The sequence below is a fragment of the Ochotona curzoniae genome, unplaced genomic scaffold (assembly GCF_017591425.1).
Source record: "Ochotona curzoniae isolate NIBS_2020 unplaced genomic scaffold, NIBS_Ocur_1.0 contig_21, whole genome shotgun sequence".
Taxonomy (NCBI): domain Eukaryota; kingdom Metazoa; phylum Chordata; class Mammalia; order Lagomorpha; family Ochotonidae; genus Ochotona; species Ochotona curzoniae.
In genome coordinates, this window is record NW_024465322.1 from 8,718,516 (window position 1) to 8,744,252 (window position 25,737).

The following is a 25,737-nucleotide window of genomic DNA, read 5'->3' on the forward strand; positions in this document are numbered from 1 at the left end:
GAAAAATTTAATTGTCATATGTCGAGAGAGAATTATTTATCAAGTTAAACTAATCTCTTCACCCAGCTGCTTTTCAGCTGTAGGCTAGCTTCTCTTCATTGAGTCTAACAGGTTCTCATGCTAACTGTGGTTGTTTTATTCCTTGCTGCCTGCTAATTACAACCTAGCAGTCAAAATTTACTGTTGCTTATTAGGAATAGCAATTTTACAAAGATACAACCTGGATGAAATAAAAATTGGTAATACATGCAAAAGTTTAAAAACTATTGTGTTAGTAATGTAGGAAGATTTATATGTGCTTACCATGGATTTTGATATCTGTGAGTTATTTTATCCAGAGCAGCTATACTTGAATCTCCATACTGTAAAAGAAAATAAAAATATTAAAATACTCTAATTCCAAGACACATAGGAACCAACTTGTCTAAGAGGCGATGGGGCGAGGCTGGGGGGGGGGGGTGGTTCTTGGACGTATTATGCAAAAACAATAGAATAATTTCCATTTTTCATGAAGTTTCCATTGTGATTTCACTTTCACATTATTTTTCTCAAGTGTTCTCCCAGATTCCTATTCAAATAGGAAGACACACACACACACACACACACACACACACCTGCATCTTTTAAATTGGGAAAACTTTCTTAGAAACAAAATACATTTTTATCTATATAATGGGGGAATAGTGTAGAATGCCACAAGATTTATCTAAAGTAAGTTGGCCTCTATCTGAATTTTCTAATGAAATGCATCATGATTACTCACTGTGAGGTTAAGCCTTATAAAATTTAGAATCAAATAGCCCATGTTTTCATTTGTCTCCGTTATTTAAAAATGAATTCTCTTTCCAAAATTAATACATTCTCTATCTTTAGGAAATCAGTAAGAACATTTCACACATTTTTCAGTGCTTTCAACTAAGGAAAGTAATTACAATTCTAAACTGCATTTTTGTACTTATATTGAAATATCTTAAGGCATTAATAAAAAGCAATGACCCCCTAACCATTCAGATACCGTGAGACACTTTATAAAATGAATGGAAGCTATCAAATGAGTTGAATTAATTGCAAACATTTGGAACTCAATTAACTAAAAATCACTGCTTAATATTTTCTCTTTTCATCTCAAACCACTTCTGGTCTAGTCCTGACATACTTGGAAAATCCTTCTGGGATTGAAACCCGAGGAATCCTCTTGCTTTGTTACAATAGCACAAGATGCTTTTCCAAGTTTGATTTGTCAGAAAGAAGTACTTTGACTCTCTAGGTCTTTCTCATCAGTGGAATGAGCACAATGGAATGTGTTTGGAGAAAGTGTAGACACTAGCTTTCTTCTTTCTTAGCCTCCTCCTTGGCAACATAGAGCTCTTAGTACCAAACGTTGGAGTGGAAAATCCCCCAAGGCTATCTTTTCTTATGCTAATGCCTTTCCCCTTGCCCTTGCCTCAATTTGCAAAATATTACTGTTAACCCTTTAGGGATCTTCCTTCCCACAGCATTTTCATTGTTGTAGCTGGATCTCCAAATTGCATAACATTGCCTATCCTAGAGTGAATCTATGGACGGGAGAGACAAAGTACTTTGCATGAGCGAAGCGTTAGAAGTATTCATCTTATATGCAGAACAGGAAGAACTATTCTTTCTGGGAAAATGTGAATGTTTAGCATGGATTCTTCGAGGCATTTTACTTCAGAAGCGAAAAAGTGAACAATGAACAAATGCATTCTGCAGGTCTCGTTATAACGTGCTTCAATACCAACATTTCTCTAACTCCAATTTTTTAATAATTTCAATTAATTCATCAACTCACATAGACTAAACGTGGGGTTTTGTGATTTGACAATGATTCCTCCACCTTGTTTCTTTGTGGAATATACAAATAAACAGCACACGGTCATGTTTCCAGGGCAATAGTACGATTCAAAAATTCATGTAGTTGGGAAAAAGGAATTATAAAATTAAAATATGAACATATCCTATTAATAAATGTTAGTATTATATCTTATTTATGGAATATTATTGCATTAGATCCTATGCTAAGTGCTTTTCACAGCGTAGTTGACTTAATACTTCACTGATGACTGGCGGACGGGATTCTAAGGCAGTCCCCACAATTCTCACTGTCCCCACAATTCTCACTGTCCCCACACGTTGTTCCAATTTTAGTATATGTGCTGCCGAGGCGAGCACAGTCCCACATTTTGTACAAGATATTCAATGGGATATTAACCTGGGTTTTATGATGGGATTTTGCAGATATTAGGTCCAGAGGGCATGGTTTTTAAGAATGGGAGTTATCCTTGGTGGGCCTGACTTCATGACATACACTTTCTTTCCCTAAGATTTAATTATTTGCCTGGAAAGTCAGTCATGGTGAAGCACATCTGGAAGTCTTGCGTTGCTGGTTCACCCCTGGAAGGCTGCAGCAGCCAGCACTAAGCCATACCCAATCCACGAGCTGGTTCACCCCTGGAAGGCTGCAGCAGCCAGCACTAAGCCATGCCCAATCCACGAGCTGGTTCACCCCTGGAAGGCTGCAGCAGCCAGCACTAAGCCATGCCCAATCCACGAGCTGGTTCACCCCTGGAAGGCTGCAGCAGCCAGCACTAAGCCATGCCCAATCCACGAGCTTCATGTAGGTGTCCACATAGTGGCAGGGGCCCGACCTTTGGGCCATCTTCTGTGCCTTTTCCCAGATCCTTAACAGGGAGTTGGATCAGAAGAAGCAAAGCAGCCAGGAGGACATGAACAGCAATATGCAAGGATGCCCTTGGGTAGCAGCCTAAGCTGCTATGCCATAGCACCAGCACCCATCAGGTACACTCCTAAGGAAACTGTGGGCTCTTTCCAACAAACCTGGTTCAAATCTTGAGAGGAATCGGATGCCAGGGAGATTCTCCGTGGCTAGCTTTGAAAGAAGAGGTTACGGAGTACAAATGCAGGCAGCCTCTGGATGCTCTGCTACTGACCAAACCCCCTGCTGTAACGGGCCTGGAAAAGCTGCAGAAAGTGGCTGAAGGCCTTGGACACGGCCATGCATGTAGAAGACCCAGGTGCACTGACACTGTTGTGCACACAGAATGAAGGATGCTCCACGCACCAGACTTTACCCCGGTTCGACCCTGCCTGCCACTGCCATTTGGGAAGCGAACTAACAGATGAAAGTTCTAGGACTTTCAAATAAAGAAATAAATCTTAAACCAAAGAGTTTTTCTTTTAAAGCTACAACTCTTGTTGGGGATTGTAACTTGTGAGGAGTGAACAATTTCATCAGCCTTTTATCCGTGTTCCTGCAAGTATCTGAAACCCCAATGCTCCAGCATCCAAGCCACAGATTACACAGAAGCTTCACACATCTTACTGTGTGCTGAGCAGGGTAGCAGCTACGCTCAACCTGGGAGGTCTCTAACTTGATCACCTCTCTTGTTATTGCTAAGATTCACAAGCATGCTTCTGGAACTAGTGTTGTGGCACAGCAAGTTAACCTCCTGCCTCCAATGATGGCATCCCATGTGAGCATGGCTTAAGTCCCAGCTGCTTCATTTCTGATCCAGATCCCTGTTAATACACCTGGAAAGCAGCAGAAAAAGCTACATACACGGACCGCTGCAATCCAGGTGGGAGACCCAGATAGAGTTCATGATTCCTGGCTTCAGACTGGCCCAGCCCTGGGTCTGGCACGATGGCTTAGTGGCTAAATCCTTCCCTTGCAAGTGCCAAGATCCCATGTGGGCGCTTGTTCTAATCCCAGCTGCTTCACTTCCCATCCAGCTCCCTGCTGGTGGCTTGGGAAAGCAGTAGAGGACAGCCCAAAGCCTTGGGACCTTGTACCCATGAGAGAGACGTCGAGGAAGCACCTGGCCACTGACGCCACTTGGGGAGTGAACCAGCAAATTCAAGATCTTTCTCTGTAAATCTGCCTTTCCAATAAAAAGCAATGAATCAATCTCAGATTGCCAAGCCCTTACCCAGCTATCTGAGGAGTGAACCAGTAGACAGAAGAGGCCTCTGACTCTGCCTTTCAAATAAATATAAATCTTAAAAACAAAGAAGTGTGCATCCCCAACCTACTTGGCTGCACAGAGTTCACATTGCAAGCAATACTAGTACATTATTTCAGATTTCTTTTTAAAAAAACAATTGGCTTTTGAGTAATTTTTATTTAATAAGCTGGGAGGAAAATAACTGCCAATCCAAGGCACATTTAAGCCTTTATTTCTGTCCATCTGTCACCTAATCTCTCAAAGACACTGCAAGAGATAAGTGGCAATCCCATTCTCCACCTTTTGTCATTTATTGGCCATTATCTACCCCATGCGGAGTAGAAGGGGTGGTGGATGGAGAGGTGCTGATGCTGTCAGAACATCAACTGTAACAGATCTCAAGCCTCTTAAAGCCATTTGGAATGTGATGGGGCTGTACAATTACCGACAGTCACAATGGAACCTTCCTTGGAATACTTCCCCAGCTGGAGGTCACAGCAGAGTCCCACAGCACAAATTCAGTGCTTTCTGCTTTGTGTCTGAACATAGCTCCAACCACCCAACAGGTGCCTCTGCTTAATGACCGATTTCTAACTTCTTGCTTTCAGTTGCCTTCATTTCTTGGATTTAATACTTCCAAAGTAGTAGACACTCATATTTGCTATGCATTTTATGCATCTGTCAACATAGCTAAAATAATCTGAGAGTGCCAAGTATATACTTGATCTGAACCAAAAGCCTTGAGAAGCGGTGAACAGAAAACTTTAATTATAAATTTATAAAGACTGAAGAATTTCCTCCAATGACCTGCTATTTACTTAGGGTAAACGTCACATCTAGAAAAGATGTGCTAACTACGCTTGGGATATTTTACCATGAACAAAATGCAAAAGCTGGTTAGTAATTCTGCCAGAACCCACTCTAAACCAAATAATCTTTCCTTAGCTCTCATCAGATATTTGTTGGAAATGCATAGCATGTGACTAATTACCAACTAATTTCTCAAATAAAAGGTCATCTTTGCATTGAAATACACACTTAGCCACAGAGCAGATGAAAACACCGTTACGTATTTTTAGTCCTCCTTACTGATGAGATAAAATCACATACCAGGCTTCCCATTACACCAGGGCTTTTATTTTTATCGTTTTCTCTCCCACTGTTCTACATCCTAACCAAAGATATGAATGTGAGGATGTGTTTCTTTCCCCAACACATCGATAAGCTTCTAGAAAGTCATTGCATCACAAGAGGAAAAGTCCTGTGTTTAATTGAAGTTAGGATGCAGGATAGAATGTGCCAGTAGCCGGGCGCCCACAGACACCTTCCCATTGCAAGGGCGCCCTTCCGGGAACCACTAATAGCACAGTGCACAGAGCATGCGTCAGCAGCGCATGCCTCCCTTGCGATTCCCACGGTCAGTGAATGGACGCAAGTAGTTTAATTTCTGCAAGTCCTGACACAAGAGATTGTATGGAAATTACTTCCTTCAGTTTATCTGAGGAATCCTACAAAGCTAAGCTTTGTGAAATGCAGAAAACGTAACATCTGTGGATGAGGAGGTTAACGGCGCTCATATATTATGTTCAGGAAAGAGGCCCACTTCTCCGCCCTCACAGATGGCCAACATGGGGCGCTCCTCGGCTCAAGTCTTCCAGAGCTATCATAAAATGTATTGCTTTCTGCAGTGCTCACGGACGAAAGGTGTGAATGTAATTATTTTTATATTAGACCACAAACTGTTAGGATGCAAATAGCTCGAACAAGTAAAGAGTGAGAACAAAAGCAGACGTCCATCTGGAAAGAACAGCAGCACCCCAAAGACAGGACTAATTTTAGGAAAGCTATTTTCTATGTCGCCTGTAGAACTTGGTTGAGAAAGGAAGCTTTCTGTTTTCTAAAGTTTTCTACATGGAGAACATCTGGAGATGGAGAATTTTGAGACTCAAACCGGCTGCTGTTTTTACAATGGCTCGAAAGGAGAACTGGGCGTGACAAATGCCCTCAGCAATTCTGCCGTATCAACCTGTATCGTGGTGGTCCAGAGTTATTAATGCCAAGCACAGCAGTAGTTTTTCCCCAGGTGAACTTGAGAGAGGCGGCAGGGCCAGAATGAACAGCCTGGTAGGATGGCATGAGGCAAGGGTGGGAGGAGGAGAGATGCCTGGCTTGCTGACACCTCACCGTCCCTCTGATGCCAAGGATCGTGTGTGACAGGCTTTGAACAGTTGTAAAACAGGGTTGGTACATTTTAAAAAATGATAACCCAGGGCCCGGCACCATGGCCTAGTGGCTAAAAGTCCTCGCCTTGAATGCTCCGGGAACTCATATGGGTGCCAGTTCCAATCCCGGCAGCTCCACTTCCCATTCAGCTCCCTGTTTGTGGCCTGGGAAAGCAATCGAGGACAGCCCAAAGTCTTGGGACCCTGCACCTGTATGGGAGACTCAGAAGAAGTTCCTGGTTCCCGGCTTCGGATCAGCACAGCACCAGCCATTACAATCACTTGGGGAGTGATTCATCGGAGGGAAGATCTTCCTCTCTGTCTCTCTGCCTTTCCAATAAAATAAATCTTAAAAAAATATATAAAAACGATAACCCAGCTGTTTCTTATTAGGTCAAGATCAGGGAAGATCTTTGTTCTTCCTTTCAGTTTTAAAAAATGTTTCCACAGTACAGATTTCTAAGGGGATCGTCCTTTCCTCCCCCATCCCTATAATTTCTTCCTATTTGTCCCCAAGTTAGTGTATCAGCATTGTCATTCATTTTGTCTTTACACACCTAACACAAGTTTATCTTGACATGGCAAGAATAGGACAAAAAAGAAACTAAAGTAACATAATAGTTATAAATAATCGAAATCCTATTATTCTAGTCAATACACATTATTTACGCCCATCATTTCCCGATGTACTAACTTCCCTTCGTAGAGACGGCTCAGGGGCGGATGGCGAGGGAGGCAAAGCAGCAAACAAGGGATGACTCAGTGTCTACCAGGACCAAGGCAGAAAGGGTCAGGAATTCCAGACCCACAGCGCACGAGTATTGTGGTCTCCAAGAGAGTACTACACTCACGGCCCAGGACAGTCAGACCTCTGGAATGCAGGCCTCACATCGGTGGGATGTGCCTGGTCAATCAAGACCAAGCTACTTTGAAAACTGGCAGAGCCTGACCGATTGAAGCAAAGACTGCTCGTGAGCACCCACATTCGTTGCGAGTGAAGGATGCCGTACGCAAACCGAGTGGAGTGGGAAGCACGTACGAAAACCAAGAGAACCATGAAGGTAGAGTCAACCTCACCTTATAGAAAAATGACATCTGCCTTGTGTCCTTTGCACAGCACTCCAGTCTTAGGCTCTAACCTCCCTGTGCCTCATATCACACATCTAGAGCTCCTGCCTCGGTTCATGGTCGCCTGGCTGAGACCATGACTCATGATCTGCCAATGGTGGGGGGTGGGGTGTGTATGTCAAAAACCTTCACCAGCGGTTTCCTCATCTGTAAAGCCCAAATTCACAATGCTCTCCTTATTAAACACTCAGCCACTGGTAGTTTTATTATGTTTACTTCTCTAAATTCATATAGAAGACTTCTAGGTATTTATTATATTGCATTACGAAGATATGGATGGGTTGTTATGGTTTTCCTCATAAGCTTATGGATTTTAAAAAATTATTGTTTCACTATAATTTTTGGTATGCTATGATGGATTTACTATTATCTTTGGAATCACACCCATGAAGGATTAGTCATCAAGTTCATGATCACATTGCTTGTGTGGGAAAACCAAAGGACTTAAATCATTGTGTCACGGGGTCAGGACACAGAAGCCAAAAACTAAGCATCAGGAAGCATCAGGAAGCCAGCTGACCCTGAGGAAGCTTCGGTTAGACAGACCAGGGGAACGCAGACAAGACAGCTGAGCAGCAGTTAGAAGAGCTTGCAGCTTAGTGTGAGGTCAAGACAAAAGGATCTGTCTCCATTGTTTCCATTTATTCTTGCAGGAAAAAAAAATTATGTCTAGTTTGGCAGAGAATAGATTCATTTTCTTAAGAAATGCTGCTCTCAAATCTGAGATAATGGCGAAAGTAATGGTTTTTCCTGACTGATCATTATATATATGTGCAGTATTATAGCACTGTAACCCACATAGAAGTGAATAGGAAATAGCTAAACTCAATGAAAATTCAGACAAGAAACCTGATCACAATTTTTTTTTACTGCCCTTGTGAAATTGAAGATATTTTTCAGGTGCCACTCAGCTTGGAAGCGATCATCTTCCCGTCAAAAGCAAGATAATCTATAACATCCCATCTGGTGCCCCCAATAGGCAAGACCATTCCCAGGTAGGAGGCCACTGCCCCAGGCATCTTAGTGATTCTTACTGGAGACGCCTCTGCTTCCTTAACTGCTTCTCTTACGTAAACCTGCAGCAGTAAATTAGGAAGAGCAGCTGTTAGAGCTATAAAAATCCAGGCGACACAGGTTCAAGCTTAAAATCCAAGTCCTGAGCGGCTGCACTGGGACAGCCGGAGGAGTGCCTGCAGTTAGGCCGAAAGGAGAAGTGGCAGTTTTAGTTTGGGACTACTGTGGGACAAGGAAGGGCAAGGAGTGTGGAAGGAGTTACAGAAGGACAGGGAACTAGAGAAAGAATAGGAAGTGCACGGAGACACTTCTGTGACACCACCCAGGAATTGACCAGCTCCTCCTGTGTGTGCAGAGTACCCTAGACATCAGCTTATGCGACAAATCTGATTGCTTGGAAGTAGCTGCCCAAAGCACGGGATTGACAAGGAAGTGTAAGACTTGTCTCAAAAGATGTGGGGCTGTTGCCGTGGTGTGGCAGTGTGGGCATCCCATATGGGTGCCGAGTCATGTCCCAGCTGCTCCATTTCCAATCCAGCTCCCTGCTAATGTGCCTGGTAAAGCAACAGAGACACAGGGTGACCGTTCCCCACCCCCGGTGCTCTGGCAGTTGGGAGGCTGGGTGTAGCCTCTCCACTTGTCAACACCTTTCCCCCCCAAAACAGGGAGAAGGAACAGAACATTGGAACAAGGATCACACCCACTTTTCCCTAACCCTCGACACTTCCCACCCTGATCAACTATGTAAACATCAGCCAAAATAAAAATTAAAAGAAAAGCAGTTTGTGTGGACCAGTGCATTGGCTCAACTGGCTAATCTTCCACCTCAAAGTGCCAACATCCCATATGGGCACTGGATAGTGTCCCAGATGCCCCAGCTCCCTGCTTGTGGCCTGGAAAGCAGCTGAAGATACCCCAAGGCCTTGGGACCCTACACTCATGTGGGAGACCCGGAAGAAACTCCAAGATCCTGGCCTTGGATGAGCTCAGCCCTGGCCATTATGGCCACTTGGGGAATGAACCATAGGACGGAAGATCTGTCTCTTCTCTCCATAAATTTGTCTGCCTTTCCAACAAAATCTTTTTAAAAGTGCATTTTTTTTAAAATGGGGTAAATACTAAGACTCCATAATGAAGAGAGAGAGGACAGAGGCTGACAAACCTAAGCTGGTGACTCGTAGCTTTAGGCACCAGAGGTAGAACAGGGCCATAGGTGCTCCCGGAAAGTGGCCCTCTCCTCCGTAAACAGACAGATATGGAGACACTGACAGCTGAACTCCATGCTCAAGGCCCAGAGACAGATCTAAAAGCAGAGACTAACTTGGAAACTCAGCTCCAACACTCCCCTACACTGCTCATGATCGGGCCAGGAAAGGCATGTTCCTTTCCTTGACCTTACCCCTAGGAGAAGCTAGTACAGCACCTCAAGAATTTGTGGAAACCAGGTCAATACTGACAACATTCAGTTAGACAATGCAAAGCCTCAGATCTTTCAGCAGTAAAGAGACTGTTACGCTCCCTTCAGTATCAGAGGAGGTCACTTGGACCCATGCCTGTGTCCACAATGCAAGGCTTCTAAGAATCCTTTGCTATGCACCCAGACGCACCCAATTGCTGGCGTGATCAGTGCAGTCGGTTTTAACAAACCAAGACTCATGTTTTCACTTGGTAGATTACGGCCAACTTCTGCCTCAGTACCACCCACTTCTAAAACAGTGCTGGGTGGGGGAAGTGTGGGCCAGTGCCTCTGCAGAAAGAAACATGAATCTGAGCGCATTCCAAAGCCAAATCCAAATGCTTCCGCCTCATCCAGAGCTTCATTCTCCTCACACCTCTCCTCTTGTGAATAGGAAGAGCTGTGGTGACAAGTACGTGTGTTCACACATTCATCTTTCAGCTAGGCTCAAATCTTACTTTGCAATGAGAGATCAAGCCCCTGACATTTCCTTTGAAAATCGACTCACAGTTCAAGTCATTCAAGAGTATACTAGAAGAGCATAAATTTCGGAGCCATACCTTGATATGAAAGCCACTCTCCAGTCTCGATTTGTTGATGAAATTATACTCTTGTACTCCCCATCCAACTCCACCGACATATTCATGCTTATATTTTGCTGGGAAGCTCAGGTTTGAGGCAGGCCTCCATAAATATTGGAGATCTCCAGTTTTCTCCAACACTGGACGCTTTTCTCCGATATAGGAAGTGTGCTGATGAATTTTAGGTAAATGATCCTTTATATAATCTGGACCTAAAAAAGAAAAATTGCTATTTTAGAAGCCTATTAAAGCACAGAGAATAAGAGTCTATATTAGATTTTTTTCCATGGCTATATGGCTTTTCCCAAGGTCTAGTTGCTATTGGTGGGCTTTAAGCATATTATCCAATTAATCCTTACTAATAACTAAACGAGAAGGGCATGCTTATTCCTTCCAGTTTCTAGATGGAGAAAATTAGGTAGACTACGACTGAGTTCTTGTCCCAGTCCCAGCTGAGAAGCCCTCCGAATTCAGGCTGCCTGTGTTGCCAGCAGGCTTTGTTTACAGCCGACCTCATACAAGCAGCAGGATTTGTAGATGTGAAAGGCAGAGTGACATGGAGGGAGGGGAAGAAAGAATCTCCTCTCTGCTGGTTTACTCCCTGAAATGCTGCCGTGGCCTGGGTTAGGCCAGGCCAAGGTGAAACATTCGCATCTTCTATAGGAGTGACAGGGACCCAAGGACTCAGGTAATTGTGTTGCTTTCCAGATGCAGAAAGCAATATAGCATGAGCTATATTGGAAACTAAGCAACTGCTGGTGGCTTAACCCACTAAGTCACAACACCAACTCCCAGTCTTGTTTAAGAGACTAAAATCCACCACATATGTCATATTTACTTTAGGTAGCAATGTTATGTAGAATTTAAAAGATTAGCAGTGAGAACTAAGACACTCCCCAAATGTGTCAGAAGCCATTAGAATATGGAGAAAAAGTATTAGAACAGTTTATAACTGATAAATCGTTTATAAAATACCCTTGCCTGTGTTAAGGCAAAAACAATGGACAGGAAATACTAGAAGAATTGTAGAAGTGGGTGAAACAAGCAAAGACAAGGTCCAAAAAAAGAGGACTTAAACTTGGTATTTCCAGTTGATAGCATGAAAGTGCAAATGGAAGCCAGGAAGTTCGGGGGAATAGGCACTACGAGGGGAAGGGAATCCAGTGGCTCAGGAAAAATCCCAAAACCTTGGGATGGGAATGGGGGAGGATGCAGTTCCAGCCCCAAATCCTAAGGCAGGCTCAGAGCGCAGAAGCTGTGCTGTGGGCGTAGCATCACGCCTTCTCTAGCTCCTTTCGTTTTGCCCCTAGGGCAGATAACTCAGTATTTGTCAAGAATGCAGGGTGGGCAAAAGCTTTGCTCACTGCTCTGCCACATGGCCCAGAAACTGGGTAGAATTACCCATGTGTAACGAGTCTATTTAGAAAAGTAATTGCAGATTTCCAAGAAGGTTGAGATTGTGAAAACTCTTCTGAAACGTCTTAGCAGGTGTTTCCACAGCTTCCTAATCACCACCCCTCCCCCTGAAGCACTGCACATTAGCCGAGTAGCTCATTTCTCCTGATGAATGCATGGCAGCTTCAAATTCATTTGCTTCAGCCTTTTCCAAACTGTCAGAGTGGGAAGAACTGCTCTCTCCATGTACAGGAGTTGAGAACTCGTCCACATAACTCCTGTCCTAAGGGAATTTCCGCTATCTCCTCCAAGTAGGGTGAAACACACAGGCACCGTTCGTCGTGCTGGAATTTCAATGTCTGTTTGAACTGGTATTTTCCCCACATAGTTCAATGCTGCTCCTACAAAAGTGTCATGAAGGTAGATAGGCAGGGGACACACTCCATCAACAAATACACTCTGGCATGCTGCTTGCTACACTTGCCTTTTAGAAGCTCACAGCATGGGGAAGCCTGCAGTAAAGGAAACCTGCGCACAATTCATGTAAAACAGCGGTTCCCAAATTGACCTCAGCATGCATATTTTCGCCCCATGCTGGGAAGACACGGAAAGCTATGAGAAATAGCAACTTTCTGTATAAATGCCCCAGTCATCGCTCAACTATCACATACTCATAGAAATGTAACAGCAGATACATAGTGACTTTCTTATCACGAAGCTTAGAAAGAGCCATCCCTCGGCAGGGGCCTTAGTCCACATGCACCACAATCATACCGTATCTAGTCTGAGCAACTTAGAAACAAATTTACTTTCTCACCATCCTGGAGACTGCAGACCCAAGAAAACTCACGGCTTCCCAAACAGCATCTTACTGCTACTTTCTCCAGGGAGAAGCACTGTGTGACCCGAGGGAGGGTAGAAGGTGGACTGAGGCTGCTGGGAACCCTCTTATAAGGGGCTTAATCCCATTCACATGCGGAGAAGCCCTCAGGGCGGAATTTCACCTGAAAGGCCTCAGGTCTTAATACTATTCTCCTGGGCGGTGAGTTTCAACACCTGAAGGTGGAAGAGACCTCTTCAAGTCTTAGCAGCAGGAGCTGGGTCAAAAGCGCATGGTTTTAGCAGAGTGTAGGGTGGAAAGTATATTGCTTTTAGAGCCAAATAGGAGGGAGGTTGGTGTGTGTTCTTGCTCCCATCATGGTACCACAAGGCTTTAGTCAAGATCTGCTATGCCACTCTCCTCCTCTAGTTATTAGAAACAGGATGTCCTGCAGGATACAGTGTCTGGCCCACAGCTTTCTGGGAGGCCCCTGCTCTGGCAAGTGGATGATTCAGGCTCCTGCTTCGACACACAGGCACACATACGGCACAGCCTGAGCCGTACCTCCATGTTGAGCTCTCAGCTTAACGAAATGGTCTGCAGGTCTCTACCTACCAGCTTCACCCAGAGTCCTGGCCTCCCTCTTGAGACAGTTCTGCGGGTGTTTAACGCCAACCGACCCAAGTTCACCTCTCCCGAATCTTCTCCCCTGGAACCAAGACTCTGAATGCTCAGTGGAACTTTCTGCTTACATTGAAAACATACAATTAGTACCCAATTTTTGGTTTCATTTTTTTTCCCCCTGTAACAATTATCACCTCCTTCAAGGTGTTTCCAGGTTTGTCTTCATCCTGTGTCAAGTTACCTTGGCTCTTTCCTCCTCTCCTACGTTCAAGCTCTCTCACCTACAAACATCTCTTGCCCATTTTCTGCGGGGCCCTCCTTCATGCCTGCAGCGGGATGACTTGCAGCTGTCATTGTTAGTGGTGCTGCCACTGCCAAGTGTCAATCAGTCTGAACTAATTCTCTGCGGAGCCAGCTGCCTCTGGGAGCGGCGGGGTAGGGGGTGAGGGCAGGAGATGCATTGCTAGTCACCCAGGTTGCATGGTTCCACAGTTCTGTATCCTCCTTGCGTGGCAGAACAATGATTGCAAAGACACTAGGCAGATCCTACCTCTGCTTCCCTCGGAGCCCGAAACGACTTGCTCACTTATGCTTGAAATCCCAGCCACCCTTGGGGTTATGATTTTAAGGCCCCGCACCTGGAGGGTGAAACCCTGGCTTTGTCTTGAGCTGGCTTCATAACGTAGGGAAAGTTATCCAACCTTTGCATCTTGGCCTTTGTACCTCTAATATGTAAAATGTCTTGTGTCTGTATTTTACCCTTGTTAAGGCAGAGGTAAAGGTAAAAACAAACAAACAAAACAAAGAACCTGTGGTTTAAACCATGGCCTAGAACACCGCTATCCCATATTGGAGCAGCACTTTGAATCCACGCTGCTCTGCTTTCCACCAGATTGGGCAGGCAGAAGACAGCCCAAGTACTTGGAACCTGCCACCTATGTGGGAAACCAGGATAGAATGCTTGGCTTTGACCTGACTGTTGCAGCCTTTTGGGAGAGCCAATCTCTCTCTCTCTCTCTCTCTCTCTCTCTCTCTCTCTCTCTTCTATTTCTATTTCTCCCTCTTTTTCTGTCACTCTGCCTTCCAAATAGGTCTTTATAAATCAGGAATAGACCATCCTTCATTGTCTAATCTAGTTTCTCTCCTTTTTAATCCATCATCCACACAGCTACCAACAGTGATCTAACACTCAGATAAAATCAGACACTCCCTTTCCTAAAAAAAAATTAATTAAAAAGATAAAAATAAAAAACTAAAGTGGTTTTCTGCAGTGCTTGTAAATTTGCATCCATCCGCATTTTCCGAGATTACAGAACAGTGCTTCATGGCGTGACCTTTAATACCATCCCCAACCTTTCCTCTTTGACAAAACAATTGCACAGGGTTTTTTGGGGTAAGTGCTTCCTTTTCTGGGAAACATCCCCAATTCCTCCAAATCGAAATTATACACTCAGCATGCAGCCTTCATGGGTGTCATGTTTAGATTCATTTTTCTTTTCCATATCAGATTGGCCCGGTTGCCTTCATGTGCAAGTTTCTAAAAGGCTAGGCCTGTATGTTAATGCTTAATGGCCAACATAGTACTTTGAACCGAGGCGATCCACTCAGGAACAGTGAATTGTTGAAAGTGTAGAGCAGGTGAAATGATGAAAGAGCCACAACACTAAAAATAAATGAAGTTACACTGGGAGAACAGCAAGGCTCTCTGAAAAGACTCATGAGTGATTTAATTTGCAGAGCGGGTTAAATTCTTCTAGACTTGATGTGAAGGCACAGGGTGAGGTCAGAGGAAGGAACACTCTGTGCTAACTTGTTGGAATAGCTGGAAGCAGAAAACAGAAGGACAAGAGTTGACAGTAATATTGCTTCGTTCTGTAATATTTCTTTAGGAAGCTAATCCTCCAGGCCAGTGACCAGAATGAAACATCCTAGGGAAATCAACCCAAAGGAATTCAACAGAACGAGGAAGTGAGCCCTTTAATGAGTGTGTTTGATAATCTGTTGACAACATGGGCATCATTTGACTGGTTGAGATATACAAGAACAGCTGGGCTTCTCAGGGAGACGGAGCCAAGGCAGGGCCAGAGCCAGGGTGGGAATGGGAAACCCCGGACTGGACCCTAAGCAGCACATGGGACACGTACAGGTTGGGAAAAGAAACAAAGTTAGGAATCAACAACTACACCTGCTGATAGAAAAAAAAAAAGTTCTATTTCTGAAAGTTACCACCAAATGAACTCAAAAATTAGAAAAAGAAAATTGAAGATACATTCATTTATTTGAAATGCAGAGTGACACAGAAAGAGATCTTCTATCTGCTGGTTCACTCTTCCAGCAGCTTCAAAAGCAAAGGCCTGAGCCAGGCAAAAGCCAGGAGCCTGGAGCTCCATCCAGGGCTCCCACATGGGCGGCAGGAACCCAAGGCCTCACGCCATCGTCTGCAACCTTTCCAGATGCATTGGCAACAGGTAGGACTAGAAACAACCACTCTGATTTGACATGTAACTTTTTTTTTTTTTTTGGCACCCAAACACATTTCTTTTAATTCCATTTCCCATGAGCTTTCCCAACTCCTCTTACACATTAGTTCCCCCAAACTCCTGTGGACAATGTCAAAGCACCAGGAACAGCAGCTACTAATCAGTAACTGATTAGTATAAGTGTAGCTCCTATACACTCATAGCATTGCTGTGTCAAAACTGATTGATGTAATCACGCAGAAAATTATAAGTGAGAGAGCTAGTGCTGTGATGTAAAACTGCCTCCCTTGGCCCCAGGATGGGCACCAGCTTCAGTCCCAGCTGCTCCACTTCTGATCCGGGACCCTGAAAATGCACTTGGGAAAGCAGCAGCAGATGGCCCACGTCCTTGGGCTCCTGCACTTACAGGGCAGACCGGGAAGAACTCCTGACTTCAGACTGGCCCAGCTCTGGGAAGTAAACCATTTGACGAATAAAACAGCTGGTGGAAGATCTTTTGCATGCCCTCCCCTCTCTATGCAACTCAGCCTTTCAAACAAATAAATAAGTCTTTTAAAAAGAATTATAAATCAGAATCAGAGTAATGAAAATCTAGAGAGTTCATTTGACACTTACATGTAGTTCTATCAATGACGTCACGAATACTTATAGTATCCCATTATATTTCTGGCTCTGAGTTCAGTGTGAACAAAGATCATCAATGTGACATGTCTTCCATTGTCTGCTTTCTAGTAGAATCTGAAGGAGAATTCCTTGGCCTCCTTTAGGAAGCAATTTATGCTTCCTAGCAGGCATCAGCACGTCCTAAAAGCTTGAACACCAATCGTGTTTCCCAGGCATGAGTGGATCCTGTGATTGCTGTCTCATCTCTTGGTGTCTCTGGCAAGCCCTTCTTTCTGTGATTGGATGGTGCCGATTTCTATCTCCCATTTGATTTGTAATACTCATAGCATTGTGACCAGGGCTGTAGACCATGTGAATGCTTGGCGACATCTGTTCAGAGAGCACTGCTTTATCATCAAAGTTGCTAATGTCATTATAGAGGACATCACCTATAACTTCACATTTTTCTAAGTTAGTAGAGATAGAAGGGAAGATCAAAAATCTTACAAACAGCTGAGAAATTTTCTTCAGAAACTAAAAGGGGCAGACTAGTCTTTTAAAAACAAAGGCTTATTTATTTACTGGAAAGGCAAATTTACAGAGAGAAGGAGATACAGAGAGGAAGATTTTCTGTCCATTGTCTCACCCTCCAAGTGGCTTCAACAACCAGAGCTGAGCTAATCCAAAGCTAGGAGCCAGGAGCGGGCTAGTTTTAATAAAGCTTTGAGAACAGGTGACATACCCCTGGGAGGAGAAGTCTAAGGAAATAAGACAAGGGCTTGGAATCTTCCTAGTAGCATTGTGCATTGAGATGATCAATTTTGTTTCGAGAAACTCACATTCCTTGAATTCCAATGGCCTCTCCAAATGGCCAGCCAGCCACCCCACCAGCACAGCTCCACCCATGAAGGTGAACCCAGAGGTGGCACTGCCTAGGGATCCTGTGGGCATGAGGCTACGACAGGATATTTGGAGACAAAAGAATCTCTGCCTCCCCTGAGTCAATCAGACAACCTTCCCAAATGGCTTTTCCCACAGCTCAGCAGCGTGTGTTCAGAGGGCTACAGATGTTGGGCTCTGCTAACAACCTCTGGATACAGAGTGGGATGGTCCTGCTGCTGTTCAGGGAGCCCCCTTGTCCTTCCGAATCACCAGGATGATCTTGCCCTGGAGTGGCAGCATGGAATGAGGAACTGCACCATGGGCACATTACCAAGAAGAGTTGACACCTTGGGTCTTCAAATACAGTACCAGCTCTGCCAAGGTAACATCAACCTGGACATTCTGAGAGACAGATGACCTTCCCTGCTTGACACTGGCACTGTCCTGCTCAACCATTCAGAACCTTCTAGAAGAACCCAGCATCAACGGTCTCGGAGCACAAGAGCTTAGAAGTACTTGCAAGAAACCCACTCCAAGCAGGTCTCCAGCCAGCACCTCACCCTCTCCAGCGTCCTAGCTTTTCCTTACAATGCTCTTTCCTTGTATTTTTGTTTTTTAAATTAAGTTCCTGGTGGAACTCCTGTGCTGCATATTAAATAAAGGCATGTTGGTTGCTTTTCTAAAAGAACAAGCAAAAGTTCTCCATTCCAAAGCTCAAAGATTTCCTAGAAAGAATCACATGTTCTTTCCCAACTATAAGCCTTACCCCTGTCATTTCAGGCAGTCTTCCAACAAACTCCCTTCAAGGGCCCCAGGAAGCTGCTACAGCCCCGGGTGTCACATGTAGACACAGCCATGTCCAAGAGGGTGTGTGCCACTTTTATTTAGTAAGGAAGTCATTCCTAGAAAACCCCAAATAAATTCCTCTCTCATTTTATTCATCGGGATTGAGTCATTCTTCTCTTCCGAATGCTGACCTCTGGCCAAGGGGTTGAGATTTCAGTGACTAAAGCTTGAATGAATCAACACCTCACACTGAGTCTGTGAGGTCAGGTAGACTCACAGTCTAGAAAGGAAGAAGGCAATGCTAGCCTCTGGCTCATCAGCTATAGGGCAGAGAGGAAAGAGACTGCAGAAAGTGCACACACACACGAGCACACACACACACACTGTGGCCACTTACTGCTGCTTTATTGTATCCATTTGGAATGACATGAGATTATTTGAACTCACCTCTTTCTGTATTGTTCTTTATCAACTGGCTCAATGAGCATTAATGCTGTTGTCATGCTTGAGGACCTGGCTTTATGCTGGAAACAATACAAAAACATGAAGGCAAGCCTTGGTCTCCATCAGAAGAAACCAGCATCACGAAATACAAGGGCGAGAGCAACTGTGAGTGCTCCTCCATAGCTAGAGGAGGTCGGCAAATTTTTGGAAAGAGACAGATAGTATACGGTTTCAGCCACGGCAACCAGAGCGTTTCCATGGAACTACCCAATCCCGCCATTGCAGCACCATTCAAACCCAAGAGTTACATGTGGCTGTGTTTTAGTAAAACCTGACCCACAGGTCCTGAGATGACAATGTTATATGGTTTGCCTGTGTCACAAGATAGCACCTTTTAAAATTTCTTTACCCCTCATTCATTCTAAGAATGGACTTCACTATGGATTTTAAATAGATTTGTGAACAGGTGAGCTATTAGGCAGACAAAGGCACATGAGAAGCGAGGTTTCCAAAGTCACTTAAATTTCCCCGTCAGTCCATTTCTGAATATCCTCACACTCAGGATCTAGTTTTCAATCCCTAAGAGCAATATTTTGTTTTAGAACAACTTGGTATCATAGAAAAGCCCTTGGATTTGGAGAGTGTGTGCTGGAATTTCAGGCTTGGTCCTAAAACTGCTGGCAGAGGGCAAGTGGGACAATAACTCACTCTCCTGTCGAACAGTCGGACTGAGGAGTCACTGAAAAATAATACACCACACACATCCAGAGTATCTAATCTGTACTTTTACTTGAGTGAACAGGATTGCTAGACAAAATATAGGATGACCCATTTCATGTGTATTTCAAATAATCATTGAATCATTTTCACTATAAATATATCCCCAAACTGCATGGGAAAGACTTGTGCTGGAAATTTTCTTTATTACCTGAAATTCAGATTTAACTGGACATGCTATATTCTTATTTGCTAAACCTAACAACCTCATCTACGGAACTTCAAGCAGGATCAAGAGGACATCCTTCACCCCCCGAGGCTCCTTGTGTCCCTTGGTAAATCGTTTCTCATTTCCAGGAGAGCATTTGTTCTGCTGCTACTTCAGTTTAATTTGTCTTTTCTAAAATTTGATTTAAATGCATGACACAGTATTCACTCTCATTTGGCTTCTTCCATCAAGCATTAATTATTTTGAGGCCATCCACACTACACCATGAGCCGGGCAGTTAAAAGGCGGTCTATTGTACAGCTGTGTAAAGGTGTGTTTATCCTTTTACCTGATGATGGACTTTGGGGTTCTTTTCAGTTTGGGGCTGTCACAATCAAGTTGCTATGAACATTGTGTTACAGCTTTGTATTGAGGGCCCAGCGTGGTAGCCTAGTGGCTAACGTCCTCGCCTTGCATGGACTTTATGGGCACTAGTTTGTGTCCTGGTAGCCCTGCTTCCCATCCAGCTCGTGGCCTGGGAAAGCAGCCAACAACGGTCCAAAGCCTTGGGACCCTGCACCCATATGGGAGACCCGGAGGAAGCTCCTGGCTCCTGGCTTTGGATCAGCTCAGTCAGCTGTTGCAGCCACTTGGAGAGTGAATCAACAGATGGAAGATGTTCCTGTCTCTCCTCCTCTCTGTGCATCTGACTTTCCAATAAAAAAAATAATAAATAAATCTTTTTAAAAAATCTTCATATGGACAGGTGCTTTCATTTATTTTGGGTAAATACTTGGTAATGGAATGGCTAGAAGGGAGGTGGATTTATTTTCAAACAACAAATTGTTTCAAAGGTGGTTTTATCATTTTATATTCCCAGTGAGAGCTCTACTTTCTCCACATCTTTGCCAACACTTAGTAGATTTTTTTTTTTTACAGTCAGTAATAGTGTTTATTTCTTCCCTAGGGAAGACAGTTTTCAGATGAAACAATTTCCAAAACCCACCTGGACTTGTTTCATCATATGGCAGTTACAGGTATCAAAAGTGACTTCCACCTGCATACCAAGATTAAAGTTTTCTGAACAAATTCTTTTTTTAATTGTTTTATGATACAGCTCCATAGACTCTGGGATTTCCCCTCCAGTATTACAATGAACAGTCCTCAGTCCATCATTCCACTATGAAGTGCCTCCCGACATTGTAGCATGGGCAGTGCCAGCATCCTACTGTCAGATATTTCCACCTGTTTCACTGGGAGTCCATCTTTGGTTTGTATGCTGAGGGACACACTGCACTATGTCTCCACATCTGGACATGTCAATCTCTGCTACATCTCTACGATACATCCCCTTAACAGACTTGGTCTTAATGTATGCACTCCAATCGGTGCGTACTGCTATGTGATTGCGGTTTTAATGAGCATTTCTCTAATGAATAACTGTGTTGAGCATCTTCTGCTATCCCACTGCACTGGCCCCTTTGGCACATTTCAAAATTGCCTATTTTTTATTGAGCTTTGAAAGATATTTGTACACTTTGATAACAAGTCATTTATCATAGAGATAGCCTGCAAATATTTTCTTCAGTGTTTGCATGATTTTTTACTTTCTGAAGAGTACCTTATGGAGCCTAGTGGTTTTCAATTCTGATAAAGTCCAACTTACAAATACATTCTGTCATGGGTTATACTTTAGGTATTGCAGCTAAAGTCCAGGAGTTTCATAACTTTACATTCATGTCCTTGATGCATTTCAAGCCAATACTTACGTAGGATGACCTTTTTCTGTACATAAATGTTCAATTCCTTGAGTGCTATTTCGAAAGAATATATTCTCTCCAATGATTGCATCTTTGCTTTAGATATATATCACTATATAGATATGTGATAAATTATATATATGTGTCGCTATATATATACTGATAAGTTATAAGTGAATTTATGTACACAGGGAATTTTGAAAGGTACTGTTATTACAATCACCTCAATGATTTTTCTCTCTCACCCTTTAATTAGACAGTTCTGTCACTTCTACACACACAGTTCCTTCTACCTGTTCAATTTCCACTGTTCTGACGCTTCATGTTCCCTGGACACATCTATGATCATCTCGGGAAATCATCCTCTTCACTGCTTCTCCCACTTCCCTCCTGTTCTCCGACGCAAGGGGAAACGAAACCTTTTCCTCCACCGAGTTCTCATCACATTCTAACTCATCTTGTGACCCTTCATTCCGTATTCCTTTGGTTTGCAACTGGCTTACCGCAAGCCGTTTCCTTCTCTACTGGTACGGCTTTCCTGGGAGGCATGTGATGTGGAGCACTTGAACGGAACTGTTTCATAATTAGCTCGTAAACTTCCTAAAAATACTTGGAGTTTCCAAGGCTTAGCTTTTGTGTCTGAAAACGAAACTTCATTCAAAACCTCAAAACTTTGCTAAAAGAATTAAGCAAGATACAGCATTTAACATCTGGCTATCACGTCTAGTCTTGGGCTTGGAATACAATGAATGTCTGATCATAGCTACCGTTATTATTTTACCATGCACCTTCCAGTCATGGAAGCACATTACCTGTTTGTTATTTTCACTACCTTCCTCATTTCCAAATCTTCCACTGTGTTAAATATTGTCAAGTTGTACAATATTGACTGCCAATGCTCTGAACTTGTGTAGTGAGAAATGTCCAATGATATTACTCCAGAATATGGTGCTGTGAAAAAAGACGGAAATAAATTTTCCTCTGCAAAAAAAAAAAAAAAAATATCTTCTATCTCAAAAAGCCATCTTAAAAATTTCCCTCCCATTATTTAAGATAAACCCAAAACTACTCCACTTCTCTAAATATAGTACAACTGCTGGAAATCCTAACCATTCAGCTGAGAGCATAATCATTATATCTCAAGCTGACGAATCCTATTTTGAAAATACAAATGCTCTGGGGTTGGCACAGTGGTATAGCATGCCAATCTTCCACCTGTGGCACTGGCATCCAGGCCGCTCCACTTCTGATCCAGTTCCTTGCTAATGGCCTAGGAAAGCAGCAGAGGATGGCCCAGGTCCTTGGGCCCTTAAACATATCTGGGTGACCTGAAAAAAACATCTTCAGATTGGCCTAGCTTTGGTTATGGCAGCCATCTGGGGAGTGAACCAGCAAAAGGAAGATCACTGCCCCTCTTTCTGTAATTCTGACTTTCAAGTAAAAAAAAAAAAAACTTAAAAAAAAAAAAAGAAGAATGTTCCATGATTGCTAATGGAGGCAAGAATATTCTAGCTTGGACCAGACAAGAAAAGAGATTTCATCTGAGCCACTGACTGCTATCACCATTTGAGTACATTTTGAAGTGGAACTAAACAGTATCAGAAACTATTCTTACTTGTTATACTTTCTTCATCCAACATGAAAATGAGCGAAAGTCACTCTATCAGTTCCTAGGTCTGTGCTGGGAAAGATGCTACCTAATTCGAATCCACCGAAACCTAACTTGGTGGCTTTAGTTTTGCACTACTCATAGCTTTTAGAAATTTACTTGTTTTTACTACGCACAGTAAGTTTCTAGCTGTTCTTCATTATGACTAATTAATTATTATTCATCCTAACTAGAAGCTAATGCGTCAAGGATACTTAATGAATGCCTCCTTCCAGAAATGTGGTTGAAAATTTATCATCTGAGCATTTGGCTATTTGGATGTTCCATGAAAACCACCTGAGCTTTTCTATAGCTACACCTTACAGCAGAGTAGTCACCAGTACTTATGTGACTGGCCCAAATCAACGCATGCTGTAAATTACACATATACATCAGATTTCAAACACTTGACACAAAAGAAATAAGGTCAAACATTTCATTAATAATTTCCAATATTGGGGTTGGTGTGGTGGCACAGCATACTAATCCTTTGCCCTTTGGTGCTGCCATCTCATTTGGGCACTGGTTCATGTCCCAACTGCTCTACTTCTAATCCAACTCTCTGCTTGTGGCCTCGGAGAGCAGTGGAGGTTAGCCCAAGTTCTGGGGACCCTGCACCCAAGTGGGAAACTCAGAAGAATTCCTGGTTCTTTGACCATTTGGGGAGTGAACCAACCAATGGAAGACTTTCTCTTTGTCTCTCCTTTTCTCTGTAAAATCTGCCTTTCAAATAAAAAATAAATCTTTTTTAAAAAATGAGTTTAAATACAAATTTCATAATGACAAAAATTTGTGTATATTGGATTGGATCCAAGATATTTATTAAAGCTATCTTCGCCTAATTCTTTTTAATGTGGCTACTATGAAATTCTCAATGTGTTCCTGTATGTGGCTATATAGTTTCCATTGCTCCAGAGTTCAGAAACTTTAAAATGCCATGATAATCAAAGCTGGCAAGAAAATTACAACCGTGGTGCATTAATACTTGGAAAATTTTTTGCAAAGTGTGTTAGAGGGGGCAAAGTCTTCAGACACAAGCAGTTTAGAAAAGCGGGATCCACAGACCATAATGCAACTCATTTACACAAACAGGTTTATACAGAAACTAATGGCTCTGACGTAGGCATAAATGTGCCACGCCCTGTCATTGCAGGTGCAATGCTGAACTTGTTACTCAGCCCTGAAACCTGCCCCCCAGGTTTCTACAGCTCATCGCTCACTGCTGGATCCCTTTAGAGTGAGCTTGCACTCCCTACAGGGTGTGCTGCACACAGCAACGCCTTCAGAGTCGCACATGTCTCATTCAACCTCATACACACTTTGGTTCTTACAATGGCTCTGAGCAATGCACTGAGCACGAACGTGAATTACAGGCAATACTGAGTGCTGATAGAAACTTCCAGGATTCCTGCTGCTGTGGTTCAACAACAACAACAACAAAAGGAACGTTAAGTCAGAATGGTCAAAGGCCAACAATAATCTAATATTGGTATAGAAATTTAAAAATTCTGTCAAATGGGGTCACTGTGGTATACTAAGTTTCCACCCGCAGTGCTGTCATCCCATACGGATGCCAGTTTGAGTTCTAACTGCTCCACTTCCCATCCAGCTCCCTGCTTGCGGCCTGGGAAAGCAGTCAAGGACGGCCCAAAGCCTTGGGACCCTGCGTCTAGGTAGGAAATCTGAAAGAAGCTCCTGGCTTATATCAGCTCAAATCTGGCCACTGCAGCCATCTGGGAAGTGAACCTGTGGATAGAAGATCTCTCTCCTGTCTCTCCTTCTCTCTATAAATCTGCCTTTCCCATAAAAATAAATCAATCATAAAGCCAGGAGCTTTTTCAGGGCCTCTCATGTAGGTGCAGGGTCCCAGGGCTTTGGGCCATCAGGCAGGAAGTTTGGGAAGTGGAGCATTTGGGACTCAAACCAGAGCCCATATGGGGTCCCAGCACATGCAAAGCAAGTGTTTAGCTCTGGGCCATCACATTTAAGCCAAATCTTAATTTTTTTTTTTTAATCAAGCAAGGTATATCAGTTTCAGGGACGTGTAGAAATTAAGGAACTAAAGTAGTATGCTTGGAAGTGTCCGCCCTAACACAGAAGTTATCCTAAAATTCTCCTTTTGAGAAATATAGTTCAAAATCAGAGACCCAGTGGCTGACATTATGGCTTAGCTGGTAAGACTACGGCCTGCGGTGCCAATATCCCACACGGAAACAGTTCACGTCCCATCTGCTTTGCTTCTAGAGCAGCTTCTATCACAAGCTTGAGTTTGCTGAAGTATCCAGAGAGTGACAGCATACTGAAAACCAGTTAGTGAAATTTAGGAGTTTCGCAATTTGGGCCACATTATGTTCTGTTTATAATGGTGGCAGTTGCCCTATTAGTTAAAGAAATTAAGCAAGACACTTCCCTGCATATCCGGAGCGTCCGGGTTTAATTTCTGGGTGCAACTGCTCCCTCTAGTTTCCTGTTAACTAGGAGCCTGGAAGGCAGCAGAGGAAGGCAGAAGAGACAGTTCCTACCCCTAAGGGAAACCTGCACTGAGTCCCCGGCTCCTTCCCCCGGCCACTGTGGATACCTGAGGCATGAACCAGTACTGTGGAAGCTTGCTGTCCACCTCTCTCTCTCAATGTTTTAAAAATCTAAAAACATTATTTCTCTTGTGGCTTATATCTATAAAAATTAAGTAACTATAAATACATTTTTTAAAAAGATATCCTCTTTAGCACATTCGTGTTCACAGGTTGTTTGAAGTAATATGTTCTTGTTTAATATTTATTTTTATTGGAAAGGCAGATTTACAGAGAGAAGGAGAGACAAAGATCTTCGATCTGCTGGTTTACTTCCCAAATGACCACAGTAGCCAGAACTGAGCTGATCCAATGCCAAGAGTCAGGAGCTTTCCCTAGGTCTCTCACATGGGTGCGGGGTTCCAAGGTTTGAGCTGTCCTCAAACGCTTTCCCAGGCCACAAGCAGGGAGCTGGA

At 43.4% G+C, this 25,737-nt stretch overlaps 1 protein-coding gene across 1 annotated transcript in view; it reads right to left on the minus strand.

The window, feature by feature from the left end:
• CUNH4orf45 (chromosome unknown C4orf45 homolog) overlaps window positions 1–25,737 on the minus strand; it is a 98,491-nt gene that overhangs the window by 38,869 nt on the left and 33,885 nt on the right. Inside the window, exons 3-4 of the mRNA XM_040971378.1 lie at window positions 10,364–10,596; window positions 304–362 (exon numbers count right to left, since the gene is read on the minus strand). Coding sequence (XP_040827312.1) covers window positions 304–362; window positions 10,364–10,596 — 292 coding nt within the window. The remainder of the gene's footprint in view (window positions 1–303; window positions 363–10,363; window positions 10,597–25,737) is intronic.